Genomic DNA, 24,335 nt, shown 5'->3' with positions numbered 1-24,335 from the left:
CAGTCCTGCTCCCATGTGCTGGCATGCAACACTGGCCCCTCTGTATGGCTGTGCCCTCACAAGGGCTCCAGATGCCACTGGGCTCCAAGCCTCCACAGCCCAGGCACTGACCCCACCTTAGGATCATCCTAACCTAGCCTTCCAGGAACCCTGACTGCCTGTCACTCCTGCCTTCTGGCTCCAGGCCCATCCATCTCAGGAGTAACCTGATGCAGATTGAGTCTGGCTATAAGCATAGCCCCTAGATACTTAAGGTCAATATAAGAACCCTCACTGCTCCCCAGCCCACCACCTCACATCCAGAATTGATAGGAAAGGAGACAATCTGTAGAGAGAGGAAGCCAGGAATGGAGCCTCTGTTCTCCTCTCCTGGCCCCTTCTAAACAACCAGTACTCTGATTCTGGGAGGCAGGACCACCTTCCTCCATCCTACACACAGAAGACAGGAGCAGAAGAATCCTGCAGCCACCAAGCTCAGGCTCAGGTCCAGATCCTGGATGGCACAACTTATGCAAGTCACCAACTCCCTGCCTCTTTGGACTAGAGAGCAAGCTGTTCGGGGATGCAACAGGCCCCCAGAGGTTCTGCCCACCGCCTCTCCTGAGACAGTTGCATTCCTTCAGAAGATGGAGAGAGGGGATGGAGAGATGGCTCAGTGGTTAAGAGCACTGGTCGTTCTTCCATAAGACCCAGATTTGATTGGCAGCACAAACATGGCTGCTCACAAATGTCTGTAACTCCAACCCCAGGGGGCCCAATGTCTTTCTGGTCTCTGAGGGCACTGCATGAGCATGCTGCACAGACATATGTGCAGGCAAAACACCCACACACACAAGCAAAAATAAAAGTTAAAAATTATTTTTTTAAATGAAGATGGGAAAGAGGCTCAACTCAGCTCATATGGTGGGAAACATACACGGAATTAAAAGTGCAAAAGTGAGCAAGGTGTGTGTGCTGGCTAGTTTTATGTCAACTTGACACCAGCCTGAGCCATTTTGGAAGAGGGGGACTAATTGAGAAAATACCTCCACCAGAATGGCCTGTGCACAAGTCTGGGGTGATTAGATTTTCTTGATTGATGATTGATGGGGAGGGCCTATCCCATTGTAGGTGATGCCACACCTGGGCTGGTGGTCCTGGGTGCTAGAAGAAAGCAGGCTGAGCAAGCCATGAGGAGCAAGCCAGTAAACAGCACTCCTCCATGGCCTCTGCATCAGCTCTTGCCTCCAGGTTTCCTTGCTTATGTTCCTGTCCTGATTTCCTTCCATCAAAGCGTAAGCAAAATAAACCCTTCCTCTCAAGTGATGATCACAGTGTTTCATCACACCAGTAGAAACCCTAACTAAGACACTGGGAGAGCCAACTTGTGTCTGTCTTATTATACTTTACAATTCATGAAATATTTCCCCAGGGGCAGCTGTCGGTTACAGATCACAAATAAGAGACAGAGCCAGTGTGGTCAAGAACTTGGACAAAGATGCACGTCAAGGAAGCTGCAATCATGGAAGCGGGCCCTTCACTTTCTACACCCAGATTTCATGCCAGGGTGGCACCCTGATAGGAAAGAGGACAGAAACCACTTCCTGATTTTCTAATCATTTAACAAGTAGCCCATGCTCACAAGCTATGGCCCAAGCCACCCTAGACTTATCTTCCCACCTACAAAGTGCATCCTGGGAATAGTAGATGGCAACATACTCAACACTGTAATCCCACATGGATAGTGTACACAGGGAACCAGAAGCAGACCCACACAAGCTCTAAGGGGCCCATGGCTTCCACCCTGAAACCTTTGGGAGTTCTTGTATTTGCATTTAACAGAGGAGAGAATACATCAGCACATCGGTCATGTTCCTCCCCTCCTGACTGAACATTCCCAAAATGATGCAAAAAGCCACGGGCCCTCCCTGAGGCATGAGAACGATCAGGCCTCCCATAGTGTGTGGGTGAGCTAAGCAGAAGATCCCAGACTGGAAGAGCTCTGAGATTCAGGAGCATGACCTCAGCCTCAACTCCTGCAAATCATTGGTTCCTAAATGTAAACTCAATGCAGCAGAGAGAACACCATCAACACCTGGTCCAGGCCCAGACTCCAGTCCCTAAAGAGTCCAACATAATACAGTAGAATGCAGCAGATGGGGCCCCACCCAAGCCAATGATTCCCCAAACTGGTTTGACATTCTGTAGACATCAGAATGACCCTAGGGTTCCCTGTAAGCCCCAAGGCCACATGGTAAGTCTCCTGAATCTTGTTAAGAAATTCACAAACCCTCTGACTTCAGCTGAGCTTCCAGGCAGGTGAAGACAGAAAACTGAAGGTGGAGTTCTGTCCTAGTTTGAGTTCTATTCTGTGATTAAACCCCAGGGCCAAAGGCAACTTGGGCAGGAAAGTGTTTATTTGGCTTGTACTTCCACATCACTGTCACCGAGGGAAGTCAGGGCAGGAGCTCAAGGCAGAGACCATAGAGGAGTGCTGCTCATTGGCTTGCTCCCCTTGGCTTGCTCAGCTACCCTTCTTATACAACCCAGGACCACCTATCCAGGGGTGGCACTGCCCACAGTGGGCTGCCTCATCCCACATCATGCATTAATCAAGAAAATGCCCCCCCCAGACTTGCCTACATGCCAATCTTGTAAAAGCAACCACTCAATTGAGGTTCCATCTTACTAGATGACTGTAGCTTGTTGACAGTAACCATCCCAGGTCCCCAGCATGTATCTGTCCTTTTTAGTAGACACTAACTCAGCATGCATCCCTGCCAGCTGCCCCTGCCTTTATTCCCATCATAACTTCCATCTTGTGACCACTTCTTCTCATCATCCACAGACCAAGGAAGGCTGGGAGTACATAAGATAAGCTATGACTTTTGTTGGTGACCTGCCCACAAACAAATACATTGTCACCTTTGAAGAAAGGCCACCATTATACCCAAACCTACTAATCCACACACTCAAAACAAGAGTCAGCCTTCCAAACACAATGCACAGTTGGATGTTGTAGGTTTGGGGAAGGTAGGACAGGAAGGGGCCTTGAAGACCCACAGGACCCAGTTCTCTTTGCAAAACACTTTGCAAAGATCTGTAAACTCCCTGAATATTTAAGTCCAACATTCAGACTCGGACTAGCCTTGTGGATAGATCCATGGAGCACAGAACCACAAAAAGCACAGCCCAGATTAAGTTGTGAAATGAAATATGGCTAGCCAACTCTGTGACTTTCTGTGCATACGCTTGCGATTTTCTGCCCTCCTCTATTGTAAGAAGAGTAATGGCTTCCAAGGGTTTAACAGAAGATACATAAGCAAAACTAAATACTGACAAAGTTATTGTACTCATGCAATTGCTCAGTGAGCCAGGAAAGCATTCTCAAGTCTTACTTCAGTTTGGAACGCTTTCTGCGGTACTAGTTCAAGGTTTGGGGCATGCTAGGCAAACACTCTCCACTGACCTACATGCCAGCCCATGAATTTTTTATTTCAGTACAGACTATCTCAACCCAAGCTGTATAAAATCAGTATTGTCAGACTCATAATTTGGGAGGCCATGATTGATGACTAACCTTTTCCTGTCCCACAAGAAGTATCAGCTCCAGGAATCAGTAAGTAGGAGAGAGCAGGACTCAGGAATAGATGTCCCAGCCTCCTGCTCACTCCTTACTGGGCTCAAACAGACTGAGGCACTAACCACCTGCCTCCAAAGCACAGCGGCTGCACTAGTGACCAGTTCACAAGTCCCAAAAGCCATGCCCCCAAAACAAGATTTCCTGGGGCCTCTTAAAGCCATCAGTCCCCAGGCAGAAGCTGTAAGTGTCCCCAGCTGGCCTCCCTCCGCACAAGGCAGGCAAGGCTCCTGATAGGTATATAGGTCTGGGGGAAGGTATTCAATAGTTTGTCAACTTTTTTGAGGCATGGAAACCCAAGGCATACCAATGAAACACATTTCATCCTTGGAATGTTTATAAATGGATAAGGACAAGAAGACTAAGTTTCTAGGAAGGGACTTTTCAAGTATAAACAGACTGGGAATATAGTCAGTTAAGTGCTCGCCCAGTGAGCATGATTACCTGCATTAAGGTTCTCAACACTCATGAAAAAGCAGGATGTGGCAGTACCTACCTGAAATCCTGACACAGCGGGTCAGGGGGTGGGTGAGGGAGAGGCAGGAAGATCCTTGGAGCTCACTGGCCAGCCAGCCTAACCTGCTTGATGAGCCCCGGGCCCTAGTGAGAGATGCTGTCTCAAAAGATAAAGTGGGTGGCTTTGCCTAATGCCCAAAGCTGACCTCCATAGGCACACATATGCACACATACACACATGCTTACACACCTGCAATCACAGGAACGTGTACATCCATGCACATACATTTTTAAAGTGTAAATAAATTTGTGAAATCAGTAACATACTTACTTCTATATCCACACATTAAATAAAACTTACCATGCCAAAAATATGTCACAACTCAAAAAAATTACATAGAGATGAATGCAAAAGTTTTTAAAGATTTCCACCAGGGCCAAGATGTGACACAAACTTATGGTCATAGCCGCGCAGTGGTGGCGCACGCCTTTAATCCCAGCACTCTGGAGGCAGAGCCAGGCAGATCTCTGTGAGTTCAAGGCCAGCCTGGCCTACAGAGCAAGATCCAGGACAGGCACCAAAACTACACAGAGAAACCCTGTCTCAGAAAAACAAACAAACTTATGGTCATTCCTATTAGTGACAAAGTCATGGAAACATATAAATAACATAGGGATTTGTCTGTAACTTTAATTGCAGTGAATGCTAACTTTCAATTGTGTTGTGGTTGGTTTCCTGCCGTCTGGGTTTCTGGATTCTAACCCTGAATTCCACTCACAAAATCTACAAGAATGGAAAACTCCTACTGCATCCTGATGGCCCCAAGGGTCACCAGGTAGAGCAGGCCAGTGGTGGCAGGAAGGCTCTCTCTGCACAGAAAGGACATTAACACTGAGGTGTCCCCCCCAAAAAAAAGAAAAAACAACACTCACCATCTGTCAATGGAGGTTGACTGGTTCTGCTGTGCACAAAACACAGTTAAACTCTTTGGTGGTTACTCTTCGCTGTCAACTGCGTTAAGAATCACCTCGGGGATCGGTGAGGCACATCTGTGGGTGTCTATGATGGGACTCCCAGAAAGGATTAACTGAATGAGGAGACACACCCTGCCTGTGGGCAGCTCCATCCCATAGGCTGGGGGTCCCGACTTAACAAAGGGAAGGAGGGAGACAGCCAGCCCAGTGTCAGCTTGCCCTTCTCTCTGCTTCCTATCTGCCATAGGAAGACATTCTCTGATACATGCTCCCACTACCATGATGCTCTTCCCAAGTACTTGAGGACAAGGAACCATGGAGGGAACCCTCGGAGACCGGCAACCAAATCAATCTTCCCTCCTTTAGGGTGTTTCTACCAGGCTTTCAATCAGAGTGGCAATAAAAGTAACTAGTCCCAACATGCACAGCACACACCAACATCTTGGGGTACTACTGGTGAACCCTCCCTGAAGGTTTGGCAAGCATGGGGACACAGCCCACTCACGTCTGCCTGGACCCCATCACCTGGATGGTGGCTTAACCAGGAGCCTTAAGGCAGGGTTAGGAGTGCCCACGTCGCTCTCTGAGACTCTCTCCACATTTCACTGAGCTTCCGTATGGTTCTCTCATTAAGTATGGCCCACCTTGAAAGCAGGAGCTGAGTCTCATTAGCCCCTGTGTCACCAAGCCCAGGACCCAGTGCTTATGAGGGGCTTCAGAAACGTCACAGTTGAGAAACAAGAGAGAGGGGTCCAAAGACTGAGTCCACCAAGTTCCTCCCTGGCTGCCTTTTTGTCTCTGCAGTTGGAGGAACAGCACAAGCATGGGTAATGAGCCTCGACCCTCAAGTGGCAAACGGAAAGGGGACTTCTTTCACAGCACGTGTCTCCCAGAGCCCAAAACACCCAGCAATGCCGCAGAAGGAATGATCTGCAGGGAAGAGACTGATTGTTACCCAACTCTCTCTTCACCACAGAGATGGGGAAATGGCCACAGGAAACTGGAATGATGTGTGGGTGCCTGGCAGCCAGCATAGCCTATTATCGGGGCCCCATCTGTGGACCCCTAGTGCCATCAGACCTGGAGCACCAGCAGGATTCCAGGCTCCGGGAAGATAACTTATGGAGACAGACTGACCAGGGTGGAAGCTAGCTCTTCCTGCCGTGTGTGCACACGTTGTCTGTGGTCAGCTCACACTGACTAGTGGTGTGAGCTGCAAGCCACATTCTCTCCCAAACTACACACTTGCTACTCTCTGATGTGACTGAAAGAAATCACCCCAAATCTTCACAGTTGTAATGCTCTATGATCCCATTTCTTCCCGAATAGCATGTGGTAACAGAAAACAAGCAAGACATACAGCCGGAAAACTGGGTGCCCCAGGCCAGAGCCCTTCACAAGGATCAGTGTGATTGGTGCCCTCTGGGATTGTAGATTGGATATGACAAGTTAGATCTGGGGAGTCTCTTTCCAATGCTTTTGAGAGATCCAACAGATCACTAGAGGTGCCTGTTGGTAAATGAGAGGTGCAGATTAGGAGACCGGAGAAAGAACTCACCCAGACCCCTCTGTCTGCTCTCCCTAGACCCTGCTCATTCAAATCCTTGACAATGTATTGTTTCCACAGCTGGGAAGGTAAAGATCCAAAGACTACCCCAGGGACTGGGAGTGAGGTTGTTGTGGTGGGGTGAGCACTAGATGGAGAGACCAAATGCCCGTTTTTGCTCATTTTTTTTAAATAAGGAAATAGACCCCTGGCTTGGGGTGGGGGTGGGGATGGGGCTTCACCTCCATCCTTGCTTCCTTCTGGGTCCCCACCCCAGCCTGCCCACTGAGATCTGGTCCCACCTACCCTTCTGTGGCTCTGCTCTCAGCTGTATGGTCCCAGGGGATGGGTGCTGGGCTGTCTTGTTGTGTCCCTAAATATCCCTCAGGGTAGAAAAGAGGCGAGAGAGAAGCCCAAGGCTCCAGCATGCCGCTCTGGGGTGGGAGTGAGGAACACATCCGAGGCCAGGGAGAGATCCTCACACTCCTCAGAGCACAGCAGCCACACAAAGACAGGATAGGGGGCTAAGCATCACCGAACCCTGTGTCAGCACTTCCTAGTGCTGGCCAGGCCCTTCCTGGGAACACACACCCAGGGGTCTCATCCCTGCAGAAAAAAAAAGGTTTTAGGCCTTTCTTGGTTCTCACCTGATGCTAAGTGTGGGAGAGAAGAGCTTGGCACCTGGAAGGAAACTAGGGTTCCTGGGGCCCCCAGTCAGCACATTGCCCACGCAGTGTCTGACTCTACCAGGAACAGTTCAAAGGGCTGTTGACAATGATTCTCAATAGTGTCAGCATCAGCAATCAGTTCTCTGGTACCCGAACCCCAGGAAAGCTAACCTCCTCAATCCAGGGGCATCTGGCGCCCCACGGATACCTTCTCCTCCACTCCTGTTTCAAAGATATACCTGCACGGGCTTTGAGATGGCAAAGCCTGAAGGATGCAATGAGGTCTTGCCTGAAAGTGTCGGAACAGTCTCCCAGCATCTGCCCACACTGCATACCACACACGGCTCTGGGACTCCCTTCTGCAAATGCCCCTGGTGACACCATGCATCTCAGTCTCCATTCTGTCCTGCTGGCTCTTTAATCCAATGTGGAAGGCTTGGAAGGTATGGATGGACTGGTGGGACCTCCTAGCACTTCCACAGAGACCTCATCCAACTTACTCCACAGCCCCACCTGAACTAGAGGAGTGTTGGTTCCGGCAGAGCGCACTCCTAAACTGCTCCATCTGGCCTCCCATTTAGAGAGTCATGCATATCTGAAGGAGTGGTCCTCAGGTACATCAGAGGGTAACAAGGATGCAAGTACCTCTGTGAGCCACACGCATCTCCCAGGGTGGTCCTAACATATTATCATCAGCTGGCCAAGCAGGCAGAAGCACACAGGATAGTTGCCATCCCTCTGATAACACTCAGAATTGCCTTCGAAGGATGAGCATGGATGAGTCAATTCAATAAAATTCACACTCAAAGCAAAACAAAACCAAAAAAAAAAACTGAAGCAACACCTGTGGGGTATGCAGCAGCCCCATCCTGACCAAAGAAAGGGACAGAAAGGGATGCTGCCATATTCAGAGCCTGGTGGACACGAAGTTCTTTTCCAAGTGAATAACTTTAGTGGGCATCTGATTAAAAACCCTTTTTTTCCATTTCACTGCTCTTAAAGTCAAAGTGAAATCAGCTGAAAAGACAACCCAGCCCAGAAGAGGAAGAACAATCGAGCAGGTGGGACCCGTGCACCTGCTCTTTAAACCGCCGCTGGCTAAGTTCCGGCAAGGCCCCTCTCCTAAGAAGTACCCACTCTCCAGGCTCGTGCTCAAAGGCTGAGGCTGAGAACCTTGATGTGGAGTTGTTCAGAAGCCCACAGGCTCTATGGGTGACTCTCCCCCCAAAGTTTAGCAGCAAAATGTGGGGACCAAGAACATGATGAAATGCTTGCTGGCCCTGCAGGCGCTGGCAATTTACCCTTGGTCCTGTTGGGGGAGCCTGCAGTGAGTGAGAGGCATCCTAACGTCCCTTTCTATGAGGGGGGTGATAAGGTCAACTGTGGTGACTGCCGAGGACCCTTTGGAATACGTGCAGAGCATGAAGGGTCTGGACTCCAGCACTGAAACAGAAAAGCAAGCAAAGGGAGCTGTAAAAAGTGCATTTTAAATGAATTTAAAATGCGCAGAGTCCCTGAAAAATGTCAGCACCAAAAGGAACCTGAAGAAATAAGATGATGAAATACAATGAATACAGCCCAGAAGGGGAGTCTAGAGTAAAGGACAGGCAGTCAGAAACAAATCTGAATAGAACATGGAGTTTAGTTAATAACAATGTGTCAACGTTGACTCATTAATTTAACAAGAGTGCCACATTAATAAGAAAGTAATAACAGGGGAAGCCGGGCACAGGGTAGGACCACAGAGCTCTGTATACCACTTCAAATTTTCCTATAACTATAAAACAGTTCTAAATAATAGTCTATTTTTAAAACGGAAAAAAATACAAAATTGCATACATTTTGCAGAACCATGATGTACTAGAACGATTGCCTATGGAGAGAGTAGGCAGTGACAGCTGAGGGGAGTGTTTGCAGATGATGAGAATGATAACGGGGTGCCGTGGGTGCGGAGGGCAGTAAACTTTTCCCCCGTGTAAGCCCAACACCAATTGGGAGTACTTATCAGAGAGAGGGATCTTACAAGAGAGTGGGTCATGATGGCGCCAGGAGTGGGATGGCAGGAAGGTTCAGGGAGGCTGAGTCCAGGGAGGAGAAGAGTTCACTGGACCTTACAGCCAGGATGGAGCTGGGAGGGAGTGTTTGGGAGTCGTACAATAGAGACAACTATCTAGGACAAGATCCACCCCCTTATCTAACAACAGTCACTCCGCTATCTCTGTGCCCTCGAGATTCTCAGCCTTTGAGCACTGGGTAGAGGGCACCGAGGATTGTGCAGATAAACTGATGGCTGTGATAAATGACCAGGCCCACCACAGTGGAACTCAGATCAATGTCAAATACCACACGAAGCACATTTGAGCTATATTTAAAGAAATTCTGCAAAGTTACTCACAGTTGACCTGAAATTCAGTTTTAATGAAGCATCTGCACTTGTTACATGTGGAAGTTCTGAATAATAACAGCAGCGTGCTGCTTGGGCTACTTCCTCTGTTTGATTTGTTCCATCTTTTTACCAACCCTGGGAAGGATGCACCGTTCCTGTTTATAGGCAAGGAAACTCTGACTTTGAGGTCAAGCAACCCGCCCAAGGTCCTGAGTTAGTAAAAGATGCATGAGAGGCCAGCACACCTAATCAGCCTTCTGAGGGCCCCTCCTGAGGGTGACCTACACTGTTTCCCAATCAAGTCCTCTACTCCCTGACATCGGAGACAACTGTGTGGACTGCAAGCCGCTCCTTGTATGGCCATGGCCTTGGAGACACCTGCTCAGGTGACTCCTAGAGGAAGGACCAAATGAGCTTTGGGTTTCAAACAGCAAAAATCAGTAGCCCACAGTAAAGAGGCCCAAAGTAATCCAACAGGTTACAGTCTCTCCTACTCGTGAGAAGGTGACCTAGAAGAATACCTCCTGCCACATAGGGTCTGGATGAGCCATGTAAGTCAGAACCACAGGGCCTGGGCCATGAATCCCACCTCAGGACACAGAAGGAATGATGTCCTCTGAGGTCCCCTTTCAGTATGAAGACAGCCTTAATGTAAATCTTACAAATCAGGTTTTGGATGAGAATACCTTCCCAACTTTCAGCACGTCACTTTTTAAAACAGCTCAGTCCCAAACATGATGCCTTCATCGAACCCCTCCCCTCAAGGCTCAGGGACCTATTTGGAAGAGGCAAAGCACAGACTGTAAAAGGTGATGGATGGGTACAAGGAAACGGTCTTCCAGATGCAACAGGACTGATGCACATATGGACTTCTGGGGGCTGGGGAGCAGGCACAGAACCTGTGCAGGCTCAAGCCAGATGGGTTTCCAGCACTGAGAAGGGAAAGTAGTCCAGGGCTTCCACCCCTAACCAAGAAGCTATTTGCAGCTGATACCTGCTGCCAGAGGGGAAATCAGTCTCCTCCAATACAGTGTCACTGGAACTATCCACCACACTCTAGGCAGGCCAGGTGCTCAAGAGCAGGTGGCCAACACAAAACAAACTCCTCGGCCTTTGTGCGGACTTTTTGTTTCGTTTCATTATGGCATTTTGTATCTCACTGGTATTTTGTTTGTTTTGATTTCTGTTTGATTGTTGTAGGCGGTTGTTTTGGTGGGGGAGCACATAAAGTTGGGTGGGTAAGGAGGTGAGGAGAACCTGGGAGGAGTTAGGGGAGTGGAAAAACATGATCAAAACATTGCATGAAAAAAAAATAGTATAAAAATCAATAAGCCGGGTGGTGGTGGGTGGTGCATGCCTTTAATCCTAGCACTCAGGAGGCAGAGCCAGGCGGATCTCTGTGAGTTCGAGGCCAGCCTGGTCTACAGAGTGAGATCCAGGACAGGCACCAAAACTACACAGAGAAACCCTGTCTCAAAAAAAATCATATAAGCACTCAGGCTCCTTATTTGAAAAGTAACACCCTCCTTGCTGGGCTGTGGTAATACACTGTGGTTTCAGTGTTAGATGGGGAAATGAAAACACCTAGCATAATATCTTGTATACATGAGGTGCTCAATAAGTTCCTCTAAAGGGCCAACCATTTACACAACCAGTACTTATTAGACACCTACTGTGAGAGAGATTCTATCCGCGGTTCTGGGGATGTAGCAGGAAATGAAACAAAATCCCTACTGTCATGGAGTTGGTGGGGCACAGATAAGAGATAAACCTACCACACTGCTGTAGGTAGAGGTGCTGGACTAAGTAGGACTGAGAAACATAGAGCAGGGGCCAGGGATGGAGAGTGAAAGGCGTGATGAGATTTTATTGGGGGTGGCCAGAGAAAGAGGAAAGAGCAGGGACCTGAAGTGAGGGCATGAGCGTGCCTGGGTCTGAGCAAGGGTCCCTGGAAGAGAGGACTCCATCAAAGTCAACACGCCGAAGCCAGAGTGACATCAACCCACAACTAAGGGTAGGCTGGTGGCTGGCCTGGAATGGAGGAGGAGGAGGCCAGGGGAAATTAGAGATAGACAGGTTTGGAAGAAACAGTAAGGCAGAATATTTAGAAAAGATCAGAGTGTTAGAGATAGGCTGATATATGGATGGATGGGTGGATGGATAGTTGGGTGGGTGGGTGGGTGGGTTCCCATGGATTTCCTTAGTCTGCTTACCAGAGGTGATATACAGATGTGCATACACATACACACACATACACAAACTTGCAGATTTATAAAAATATATTCAATGGTGTCCCATTCAGTCCCCTAAAGTATCTCATGAAAGATTCCTCAAGGAGCTCTGAGAAAGCCCATCCCTTTCTGAAGGAGATCCCTATATCCCACCAGAGGAACTTAGATCCAAGTTCAACAGGAAAATCAGGTCTTCGCGTAAGGAAACCACTCTGGAGAAAGCCACAGACCTTCAGGCAGCCTTGTCCTTCCTTCAGTCTCTAACCAGACTGTCAGGTGCTTTGTGTGTGCATGATCAGGAGTGGGCATGGCACACCACTGCCACCCCACAGCAGCGTAGAACCTCTTGGCCAAAGTCACCACAATGCCAAGACTCCCCTGCAAGGCCTTGGGCAAAAGAATCTGCTTCACACAAAAGAAAAAATAAGCTGTCTGCTAGAGCAAGGCCAAAGCTTTCTTGAGGTAGCACTGACCACCAGGGGCCCATCCCACCCTGAGACCTGTAGCCTGGTCGGCCTCACCTCCAAGTCCTTCTCCAGCTCCAGTCCGGCCGCCATCAGGTTGTGTTCGAATTCATCTCTCTGCTCCCTCCTTTCCTCCTCCAGAGCATCCAGCGGCCCAAGTTCAACATCACCGGGACCTCCTGTGCGGCGCTCCTTGCCTGTCTCCCCATTGGAGATAACAGCCAGTGAATGTCCAGGGGAGCCATGACCCTGCTGTGCTCCTCGTTTCCGGTAGTGGTATGCAAGCACATAGTCAACTTTCCTCTGGTTGTCATGGAAGTGCATTCGGCTCAGACGGGCTTCCGACGGGGCTTCATTGGCGTCCAGGTAGTTATTGATGACCTGGCCAGAGAAAAAAACACAGGTTAGATCAGATGAGTAAGGTGGCTAAGAGGATGACCTGGGTCTCTGGGACAGACTAGGAGGCAAGGTTCTCAGATCCAGAGGCCCTGTCTGTCCAATGAAAGGATCTGCAGCCTAGGCCTGCCTGTCACATGTAGCCCTCCACACACGTGTGCAGCGAGGTCATCAGTACCTTCCCACATGCTCTGGTATCCAGTGCATGCATACCACACAGAGAGAGAGAGAGAGAGAGAGAGAGAGAGACAGAGAGACAGAGAGACAGAGAGACAGAGAGACAGAGACGGAAACACAGAGACACAGAGGCAGAGAGAGAGAGAAAGACAGAGACAGAGACAGAGGAACAGAGACAGAGAGGCGGAGAGAGACAGGGAGGTTGCACACACAGCAGCACACTCTTGCCAGTCCACACGGCCTGCCCCCAACCCTGAAGCCCATGTGCACTCCGGCTCATCAACACATACCTAACACCTGCAGGCAGTCCCCTCCACTCACGCCTCCCTGATTCAGCACTTCTGCACACATGTCAAGGCGTCCATGTGCACAGGCACACAAAGGCAACCCAATGCACAACCCTCCAGGTGCACCCTGGCACACCCACACATGTGCCATTCCTTGCAGAGCTCTGCGCTTGAGCCTGCAAACACTCTCCAAAAGCACACGCAGAATACTCACCGGCAGGTGCTCTGGATCCATCACAATAAGGACCAATTTCCAGTCTCCTCTCCCACCCACAGGAATTCACTGGACACTCTGCCCCTCACAAAGCCACATCCTCCTCCTCTCCCTCCTCCCCAGCCACTAGAAAGGATTCTGCTGGTGACAGAAATGGAGCAACTGAGGGCTCCCCTACCCTCCACTCTGGACTGGAGAGGTAGAGAGAAGAGGAGGAAAGAGAGCGAGGCGGAGCAGGCCAGGGACCTGCCTCCCTCCCTCTGGGTGTTTCCTTGTTTATTACTGGTTTGATACCCAGCTGCCTCAGCAGCCACCTGAGAGGTCACCGGGGCAACCAGATGAAATGCCAGGCACAGGAGAGAGGCTCGGAGCCACCACAGCTGAGGAGATGGGGTTTCTCAGGCCTGTGGGAACGGAGCCTGGGAGCCTACAGCCCAACAGGTAGGAATCATCTGCCTCTCACCTCATTTCCAGCCCCTTCCCTGAAGAGGAAAGCCAGGGTTGCTGGAAAGTGTGCCTGGCTCGGAGAAAGAGAAGATTAAAGGGCTCGACCAAAAACCCAGGGCTTTTCACGTAAGTACACGCAAGCCTCAAACGGCAGGGTGGCCAGGTGGGAAGCTCCCTCAGGATGTACTCACAGCGCTGTCACGGGAACACGCTCTCCTGGAGACGTGGCTAGAGTGTTGGCTAGAACTGTCCCTCTGGCCTGGGACCCGCGGACTTGGCACTTTGAGGTACTGTTTGGGACCCTGGCCTCCTCTGGCCACTGTCCTCGAACTCAGCCGTCGTGGAGATCCAGGGAGTAGAGGGATGTCTGTGAGAAAGACAGGAGAGGTACCACAAGTTCAGGTGACAGGACTCTCAAGACACAGAATCTAAGGCAGTGAGAAAAATGCCCCGTGGCTCCGTGGAAATGGCCTGTGCTTAGTTTACAGCCTTATCTGCAGCCTTATCTCACCACATTTATTTTGGCTGATGGGAGTAAAAGTAGTTGGTGACTCCCCTACCACACACACACACACACACACACACACACACACACACACGTCACAGCTGTCATAATCTCATGAGTGCATGTATGTACTCAACATGCAATGGTGGGGCTCAAACCCAGGGCATGGTGCCCGCTGGGCAAAGCTCCCCACCACTGATCCACTGTTGTTCTGTCTCTACTTTGTCCTCGAGACCATGAGAGCTGGCCAGCAAGTCTGCAGTCTGGGACAAGAAGAAAGCATCCCATGAGCCAGGGTGGGTGGAGCACCTCCCTCCCAGGGACACAGGACTGCAGGGTCTCTCCCAGGGCGTCAAGGCCAGTAGGCATCCTGGACAGCCCTATACCTGCAAGGAAGGAGCCAGGGCAGAGCAACAGTGGACCCACTGAGGCAGCCGTGGACCCATGGAGCAGGAAACGTCTTTCAGTGCCCTTGGGAAGTTCTCATACACCTATTATTCAGGCCAACTTCTAGGAGACCTGCAGCCCTTTTCTGGCCCTCTCCAGCCAGGGGCCCCGAGTCACCAAAGTCTTATAGCTGGTCGGACACACTCTACACTCTATTCTCATCTCCAGGAATCTCCAGCCAGCCAGTGTGCCTGTGCCTGACCCTCAGCTCCAGCCTGTGTGCCTGTGCCTGACTCTCAGCTCCACCATTTCTTTTCTTTCTTTCTTTCCTTTTTTGTGTGTTTATTTGTTTTGTTTTGTTTTTTCAAGACAAGGTTTCTCTGTGTAGTCTTGGCTATCCTGGAACTCACTCTATAGACCAGGCTGGCCTCGAAATCACAGAGATCCACCTGCCTCTGCCTCCCGAGTGCTGGGATTAAAGGCGTGCACCACCACTGCCCAGTAGCTCCACCATTTCTTAACGCTGCAGCCATGTTAGGCTTGTTTCTTCAGCTACTTGAAGGGCAGGTGTGGAGATGAGAACAGAATTCATCCCAAACACCTCAAGTAGTGATTAGCTTCTGAGTTCACAATAAAAGGTGATGGTAATGATTATGGTTCTTATTTTCATTGTAAGCGCCCCATGAACAGTAATACCTGTACATTTAGATTGGTCCTAAGTACCTGGAATGAATGCATGGCAGTTCTTGAAACACAGTCAAGGCTGTGGGGATAAGTGATTGGTAGAGCATAATCCCCCACTTGGGAAAAAGAACATCTCAATCACCATGAGATCAGTTGCCAATCCTTAGGCATCCAGCTATCTGCCAGATTGTTTGTTCCTAGGAGTTTAGAACACATGGTCACTGAACTCGAGAAGTATGGCCTCCTTAAGATGTTGCTGTATCATTATTCATAATAGCCAGAACCTGGAAACAACCTAGGCTCCCCTCAACAGAAGAATGGATAAAGAAAATGCGGTACATATACACAATGGAGTACTACCTACCCAGCAGTAAAAAACAATGACATCCTAAAATTTGCAGGCAAATGGATGGAACTAGAAAATATCATCCTGAGTGAGGTAACCCAGACTCAGAAAGACAAACATGGTATGTACTCACTCATAAGTGGATACTAGATGTAAAGCAAAGGATAACCAGACTACAACCCACAGCTCCAAAGAAGCTAGGTAACAAGGAGGACCCTAAGAGAGATGTATGGATCGCCCTGGGGAGGTGAAATAGATGAGATCTCCTAAGTAAACTGGAGGTAAGGGGGGATTGGAAGGTAAGGGATGGGGGATGAGAACATAAGGGAATGAATGGGATGGTCGAGCTGGAACAGTGATAGAGTAGAAGAGCAATGAAAGAGAGATCTTGATAGGAGACATCATGGGAGTAGGGAGAAATATGGTGCTAGGGAAGTTCCCAGGAATCCACAAGGATGACCCCAGCTTAGACTACTGACAATAGTGGAGTGGGTGCCTGAACTGGCCTGCCTTGGTAATCAGATTGGTGAGTACCCTAACTGTCATCATAGAGCCTTCATCCAGGAACTGATGGAAGCAGATGCAGAGTTCCACAGCCAAGCACCAGACTGAGCTCCGGGAATCCATTTGAAGAGGGGGAAGAGAGGTTTTATGAGCAAGGGAGATCAAGATCATGATGGGGAAATCTACAGAGACAACCGAACCAAGCTGGTGGGAACTCATGAACTTTAGAGCAACATCTGTGGAGCCTCCATGGGACTGGCTTAGGCCCTCTGAATAAGCGAGACAGTTGTGTAGCTTGGTCTGTTTAAGGGGCCCCCTGGCAGGATCAGGATCCATCCCTGGTGCATGAGCTGGCTTTTTGGAGCCCATTACCTATGGTGGGTCACCTTGCACAGCCTTGATGCAGGGGGAGGGGCTTGGACCTGCCTCAACTGAATGTACCTGGCTTTACTGACTCCCCACAGGAGGCCTTACCTTTTCAGGGGAGGGGATGGGAGTGGGTTGCGGGGAGGGGGAGGCTGGGGGGGAGCAGGAGGAGGGATGAGAGGGGGATCTATGGTTGGTATGTAAAATGAATTAAAAATGTCTTAATAAAGAAAAAAAAGATGTTGCTGCATGCGGGGAAACTTGATTTTGACCAGCAGGATTGTTATGGCTTGAATGTAAAATGTCCCCCACAGGCTTGGATGTTTAAATGCTTGCTCTGAAGCTGGTGGTCCTATTTAGGGAGACCATGAAACCTTTCAGAGGTGGAATCTTGCTGGAGGAAGTGGGTTATTGGAAGCGAGTCTGGAGGCTTTGTAGCCCAGCTTCACTTCCGGTTCATCCCCTGCTTCCTGACGACCTGTCTTCCCTACTTCCTGCGATGCGAGCAGCCAGCCTGCCATTCCTGCTGCCTGCCGTGTCTTCCCCAACACATTCCTTCAAACTCTAAGCCAGAATAGTCCTTTCCTTCCTTAAAATGCCTCTCTGGCACTTCATCGCTGCAACTAGAAAAGAAACCAATGCAAGGCAAATGTCCGTGACACACTCTTCTGTATGGAGGCTCTTAACTGTGGGAGACCAAAAAGTGTAAGACATCAAATTAGGACTCAAACCTGGGTCTCAAAGCCTGAATAACTTCTGAAGATCGGGGAAAATCATAAAGATCCTCCCCAGAGACAGAACACACATCCTGGCAATGGTCGCCCAGCTCAGGACACTAAGGGGAGGGCTCCATCCTTTGGTGCCATCCCGCCCCATTTTTCTTCCTTTGTGTATTTCTGCATAGCTATGTCTCAAGTGGCCCAGGGCAGAACTTAGACCAGAAAGACTGTATCTCAGAGAAAGTCTTAAATCTTCTGCTCTTAAAGCCCCACGATAGTCCAAAGGCACAACTCTGCGGTGATAAGGATGATTCTCGTCTAGAACCCACCCCCTGTCTCTGGCAGTTATCTTCCAATAATCACAATTCACAGCTGAGAAGCAACCCAGAGCTTTGGTCAAACCACTGTATACCGTCTCCTAGGAAACCCGGGGGCCTCCAGAGCACTCACCGGCCATCTTGGCTACACCCTCTGCTTCCTCTGGGCTGAATGCATCACAACCGCCTGGAGTCTCTGCTTTTGTGACCATCCCCCAGCCTCTGTTGATTAGGATGGAGCATATGGTTCAATTTCCCCCACTCTAGATAGGGATACCAAGCAGAGATCTGGAGACACACACCTGTGTCTCCAGCAGGGGATGGCTGTGGAGGTGTGAGTGAGACCTGGCCATCAGGAAGGAAGGTCCACACACTCCTAGAGACTCCCTAAGAAGCTTAGAGGTGAAAGAGGATCCATGAGAAGTCAAGACCATCACCCACAGCCTGTGAAATGGGCTAGCCCATCCGTCTGGAAATACCCTTTCTCTTCACTCTTTATTCTCTCGGCTCTTACCACATGTTATATTAAACATCAAACAGATCCCTGGGAACTGGTGTGTACAGGTGCCATGAGGATAGCAGATACAGCTTACTCATCTCTGCATCAGTTAGATGCTGCCAAGGGTAGGACCTGGAGCCTCACCACACTTAACGTCTTCCTGGATGCTATCATCCACTCCTACGAATGTGATAGAATTACTGTCTGTCACTGACTTCTAATTTTTGCTGTCTACCCTTAGTCTTCCCTAGGCACAGTTGCACACATTGCCCTACCTGCATGGCTGAGAGCCCCTCAAAGTCAACATGCCCCAAACCAGACTGCTGATCTTCTCCCAGCAAGATTCTTTTTCAGGGTTCCGCACCCCATCCATGCTCGGGATGCCCTGTACACTCAGAACACAGCCAGAAATCTAGAAGCATCTGGAGATCCATCTGCCCTCATACCCCATATCCCATTTGACACCAATCCTATACATTTGACTCCGAAACATTGGCCAAGCCCGTTGTGTTTCACCTTGGCACAGCCTGGTGCCGACCCTCCCCCTCATGCACCTGGACTTCAGTGACAGCCCGCTAGCGACCATCCCTGCTGTCACGCTTAACCCCCCCCCCATTGCTGCTGTGAGTACATAAGGACAGTGATCCTATCATATCCAGAAGACGCTGTTTCACCTCAGTCCTCCTGACCTCTGGCTTGTACAATGTTTCCACCCCCTCTTCCATGATGGTCACTGAGCCTCGGCAGGGGAGGATGACACAGGTGTCCCATTCACGAATGACCACTCTGCAGATACTTATTCCCAAGGATATTTCTGAAAGCCCCAAAAAGATCTGTAACAAGTAATGACACCAATGCAGCACCAATAACAAGCATCCCAGGAGTGCTTGCTAGACTTCATCAGGTCTGCCAGGAACTACCGCATACATACTTCAAACCATTCCATAAAACAAAAGGGAAGAAGTGCTTCCAGACTCCTTCTTGAAGCCTGGATTGCCTTCCTACCTAAAGCAGGCAAGGATCCAACTAAAACACAAAAGTATAGACTAATTTCTTTGATTAATATAGATGCCAAAATCTTCAGTAAAATCCCCACAAACAGAATTTGACAACGTACTTTAAAAATCATATACCATGGCCAAGACAGTTCAACATGCACAAATCAATAAATGAAATACAGTATTTAAGTAGAAGCAGGACAAAAAAGTTACATGATTATCTCAATAGTCACAAAAAAATCCCTGACAAATAACCCCATCATCACAAAAGTCCTGAAGAAACTAACTATAGTTTACATCATTAGTTTACATAGTTACAGTTCAATAGTTAGTTTATACTGTTAGTTTATATAGTTATAGTTTAGTAGTTTACATAGAGTTTATATAGTTTAATAGTTTATGTAGCTATAGTTTATATATAACTGAAGAAACTAACATACCTCAACACAAGGGCTGTCTCCAACAGGCTGACAGCCAACGTCATTCTGAACGAGGAAAGATGAAATCACTTCCTCTAACCTCAGGAACAGAATAGAGGTATCCTATCTCTACAATCTTGGTCGATATAGTACTTGAATTCTTATCCAGAACAATAAAGTGAGAGAAAGAAAAGAAATAGGGAAAGAACAGAATCGATCTCTGTTTGCAGACAGTATGGCCCTACACTTAGAAGACCCTACAGTCTCCATTAACACTTTTAAGACCCAATTTCTTTTAATTTCAGGAAAACAACAAGATATAAAACCAATATACAAAGATCAATACCTTTTATATACTAATAAAGGACCTAGAGAGAGAGAGAAATCAGAAAAACAAACCCATTCATCATAGCCTCAAAAAGATCCTGTTACTTAGGGATAAATCTAACCATAGAGGCAAGAAAAGGGGAGGGGAACTCTAAAACAAACACTATAAGATACTGAAGAAAGAAATCGAAGAAGACACTAGAAGCTGCAAAGTTATTCCGAGTTCCTGACTCAGAGGAATTAGTATTTTTATAAACAGCATGCTACTGAAAGCAATCTACAAAGTCAATGAAGGCCCCATCTAAATTCCAATGACATCACAAAGTATCCCCGCCTACCCAGCTCCAAATGCCCAAAGCTATGGGCTCCCCAGGCTCTTGACCACTCTCCACAAACTTGCCCCACCTTCCCAGCTTCTGGTGCTGACAGGTAAGGGCTTCCTAGACCTCAATTGCTCAGCTCAAGCTTTCCACACCCAGGCTGCATCCAATGCCCACAAGTAAGGGCGACACTCTGATCACGAGCCCCAAACTTTCCCCATTCGCTTGTCTCCAAGTCTTACGTCTTCTCATCCTTCCCAACCCCATCCCACTACTCTGGTCAAAGTCTCTGGCATTGTCTGTAGCTCCCATATGCCTGCTTGCCATAGCTTCCTACAGAGCTTCCCAGACTCAGTTAGGAGAAGCAATGGCCATTGTCTATCCCACTGAAGTCCGGGCGGACGGACTTCTTCCTCATCTGAGACTACCACATTTTATCCTTTGGGCTCAGTCTTGGCTATTTCAGTCCAGTGGCACCAAAGAAGAGCTCTGTCCCCTCTTGCTGAGGACAGCTCCAACCTCCACACTTCATAAAGCTACAGGTGCCTTAGGTCGAATGGAAGATTTGAAGAGAAAAATAAAATAAAGCATATGGAATTCAGGCCAGGAGAGGTTCCTGTCTAAATGAGCAACCAGGTAGAGCCAGCTTTCAGAGCCTGCCTACACATGCCCTGAGCTCCTCCCCTCAGGCCTCTCTGTTTTGATATACTTCATTCTATTCCATGATTCCCCATTCCCCACCAGAGATCTCCCATACCCATCCCTTCGTTTAATCCTTGGTTGCCTTCATGACTAAGTTTATTTACACTAAACTAATAGCACAAGGTGACATTCCCATATAGCATAAGTAAAAAAGCATTTTGAAAACATTAGTAGGTTTGTTGGGTAGTGGTCTTAGTCTGAAGGCATAATCACTAATGAGGACATTGATGGAGGGTGGCACTTGAGAGAAGAAATGCTAGGAGGCAGGAGTTCCATCTGAATCCTTCAAATCATACCAAATACACACAGAGAGAGCGAGAGACAGACAGACAGACAACATGGCAGGAATCTTCCAGCTTACTGCATAGGGTTAGAGGCAGAACATGCATTCAAACAGTGGCAAGAGACAGGAGCTCAAGAAAAGTTCAGGCAGGACCAGAGGCACTGCCAGGAGCAAGGTAAGAGGCTCACTGGTCAGAGACAGAACAGGAAGTGGGGTCAGCAGGTGCAGAATAGAGGGCAAAGTGAGTCATCAAGGCCCTGGAGCCTCCCCAGAGGTGGCAGAAGCAGGCTTCCCTCCCAAGGCTGCTGGGCTTCCCCCTTAGCATCATCACTGTCTCGTCACTAACTACTGATGAGTGAAGCATGAAACACCCTGATTTTTTAAAAGGGCAGCCTCAGCCAGATGTTCAACACCAGCACTGAGGAGGCTGAGGTAAGAAGGCTTCCACGACTCCATGGCCAGGCTGGAGATCATAGTGAGTTCCAGGCAAGCTAGACAATGAGACTTTCTCTCAAAAGTAGAAAGGACAGTCTCCATCACTGCATCTCAAGGTCACTGCTTCTGGCAAGAATAGTCAGATCCAGGACATCAGAGGGAGACAGAGCACCCTCATCCTCCAAGGCTAAGAACAGGAATCTGGGTAGCAAAGGTCCTGAACATGGGTGGCTCTTCTTGGGAGACTCAGAGAGACCTGAGCATTTAAAGGCCCTCACCCCAGGTCCAACATGGTTCATCTTAGGATGGTTTTTCAACTTTGTGGTGGTGTGAAAGTGTACCCATCCAATTATTCTCACTATCACTGTGTCATTTAACAAATTACCTGAGATATCAACACTTTGTTATAAAGACAGCTCTGTGATAGGTGAGTTTGCTCATGTGTACAATGTCAGCATTCTGAACATGTTTAAAGGCAAATAGAATATAGTTCTGGATGGATGGGGAGAGCTGAAACAGGGGGATCAAGTGGGAAGGGGGGGAATAAGCGGTAAGGGAGAGACTAGAGAGAGATAGCTAAAATTAAGGGCCATTTGAGAGGTTGTATGGAACCCTAATACAGAAGAAGCTTCCCAAAATATATACATATATGAAGAGGATCTAAACGAAATCACAAAATAATGGGGGTGGACAGAGCCCTAACTGGCCATCTCTTGTCACCAAATGAAGCATCCAGTAACAGAGATGGGTTACATCTAATTGAGTTGTTGGTCAAAGAGATCCCATAGGAATCCCCAAACAACCCAGGCTGTTGCCAAGACTACAGGTTGTTCTCCACAAACTGAGAGCAAGGTCCCATTGCTGAAGACAGCACCTACACAACTCACTGAACATGGAGAAGTCGAGCTGGTGCCTACATAGAACCTTCACCTCTACGTTCTAGCATCTTTGGTACAGGAAGGTACTTTGCAGGGTACCAAAAGAGAAATGTGAACACCAAGCCAACCACAAACCCTTTTGTCTACAATGCTGTCCCACCTGCAAAATATGCTAGGGCAACAGTGGCCCAAAGCTTATGGGAGCAACCAACCAATCTGATTTGACGTAAGGTCCACTCCACGAGATGGAACCCATACCCAACACAGTTTGGATGACTGAGAACCAGAGACCCAGGGCCAAATCAAATACTACTGTTCTAAAAAATAAATGTTTTTAAAAATGAAGCAATAAAACGATTTCTACTGGCATTCTGCTATACTTATAGATCAGTGCCTTATTCAGCCATCATCAGAGAAGCTTCCTCCTGCAGCAGATGGGAACAAATACACAGACTCACAGCTAGTCGTTATGCACAGAATGAGAGACTTTGGAACCCTCAGCCCTAAATGGGATGTCTCTATCAAATCTCTCCCCTCAGGGCTCAGGAGACCCCAAAGAAGAGGAGGCAGAAAGAGTGTATGAACCAGAAGGGACAGAGGACGCCAAGGAAACAAGGCCCTCTACATCACCATGAGCAAAGCTCATGTGAACTCACAGAGACTGAAGCAGCGTGCACAGGGCCTGCATGGTTTTGCACCAGGTCCTCTGCATTTATACTGTGGCTTCCAGTCTAGTGTTTCTTTGGGGTTCCTGAGTGTGCAAACCAGTCAGTCTCTGATTCTTGTGTCTTCTTTTGAGCTTTGTTGTTGTTGTTTGCTTGTTTGTTTGTTTGTTTGTTTGTTTTCAAGACAGGGTTTCTCTGTGTAGCCCTGGCTGTGCTAGAACTCAATCTGTAGGCCAGGCTGGCCTCGAACCCACAGAGATCCACTGCCTCTGCCTCCCGAGTGCTGGGATTAAAGACGTGTGCCGCTACTGCCCGGCTCTCTTGGGCTCTTTTCCTTCTGTTTATTTGTCTTGTCCAACTCCTATGTGATAGTTTTTGTTTTATCTTATTATATTTTATTTTGTTATATTTTATCATTATTTCTTAGAAGTCTATTTGTTTTCTGAGAGATGAGAAAGGGAGTGGATCTGGATGGGAGGGGAAAGGAGGAGGAGCTGGGAGAAGTAGAGGGAGGGGGAAACCATAATTGGGATTTATTATGTAAGAAAAAAATCTATTTTCAATAAAAGGAAAAATAAAGTAGTCTGGGGGAGGTGTATTAAATACATTTTCACATACAGTATTTTCCAGACTGGTTTGCTGGGATGTGGTCCTATCATAAATCAGGGAACATCTCTGTCCTGGAATGGATGGAATTCCACGTCGTCTTCATCATGGTCTTTGTTGTAGTTGGAACCAGCACTTCCGCTGAGCTCTCCTCAATGAACTTGAGGCATCAGTTTCCAGCTGGAGCCCAATTGTCTTGCTGATCACCCCACACCTTGCCCTGCAGGTCCTGAGGAGTAGAACCTCCCACAGCCTCCAATGCAACCACACTAAGCCGGTCCTGCCACACAAGAAAAGCCTTTTGCAAATCTCCTCCTTAGCCCTGCTTGCCTTACAGCTCAGACACAGATGAACAACCCCATTCCTGATGACAGTATTGCCACAGTTAGCGTCTTCACCTGGTACCAGCACAGACCCTAACCTTCTGCACAGACCTCCCTGTCACTGATCTTCTGCTCCTCCCTGTTGTGATTTGAATCGAAAATGTCTCCCACAGGCATCTGAACACT

At 48.5% G+C, this 24,335-nt stretch overlaps 1 protein-coding gene across 2 annotated transcripts in view; it reads right to left on the bottom strand.

Moving 5' to 3' along the window:
* The window catches only part of Ano2 (anoctamin 2), a 343,664-nt gene that overhangs the window by 309,274 nt on the left and 10,055 nt on the right, over positions 1 to 24,335 (bottom strand). The window contains exons 2-3 of one of the 2 annotated variants that reach the window (XM_016006375.2): positions 14,058 to 14,233; positions 12,403 to 12,726 (exon numbers count right to left, since the gene is read on the bottom strand). In XM_016006375.2, coding sequence (XP_015861861.1) covers positions 12,403 to 12,726; positions 14,058 to 14,233 — 500 coding nt within the window. Of the gene's footprint in view, positions 1 to 12,402; positions 12,727 to 13,419; positions 13,682 to 14,057; positions 14,234 to 24,335 lie in introns of those variants that run through there. The other variant, XM_016006378.3, reaches the window with a different exon arrangement.

This window comes from Peromyscus maniculatus, chromosome 3, assembly GCF_049852395.1.
Source record: "Peromyscus maniculatus bairdii isolate BWxNUB_F1_BW_parent chromosome 3, HU_Pman_BW_mat_3.1, whole genome shotgun sequence".
NCBI lineage: Eukaryota > Metazoa > Chordata > Mammalia > Rodentia > Cricetidae > Peromyscus > Peromyscus maniculatus.
Note: the sequence above shows the minus strand (reverse complement) of the source record. Positions and strands in the feature narration are given on the sequence as shown.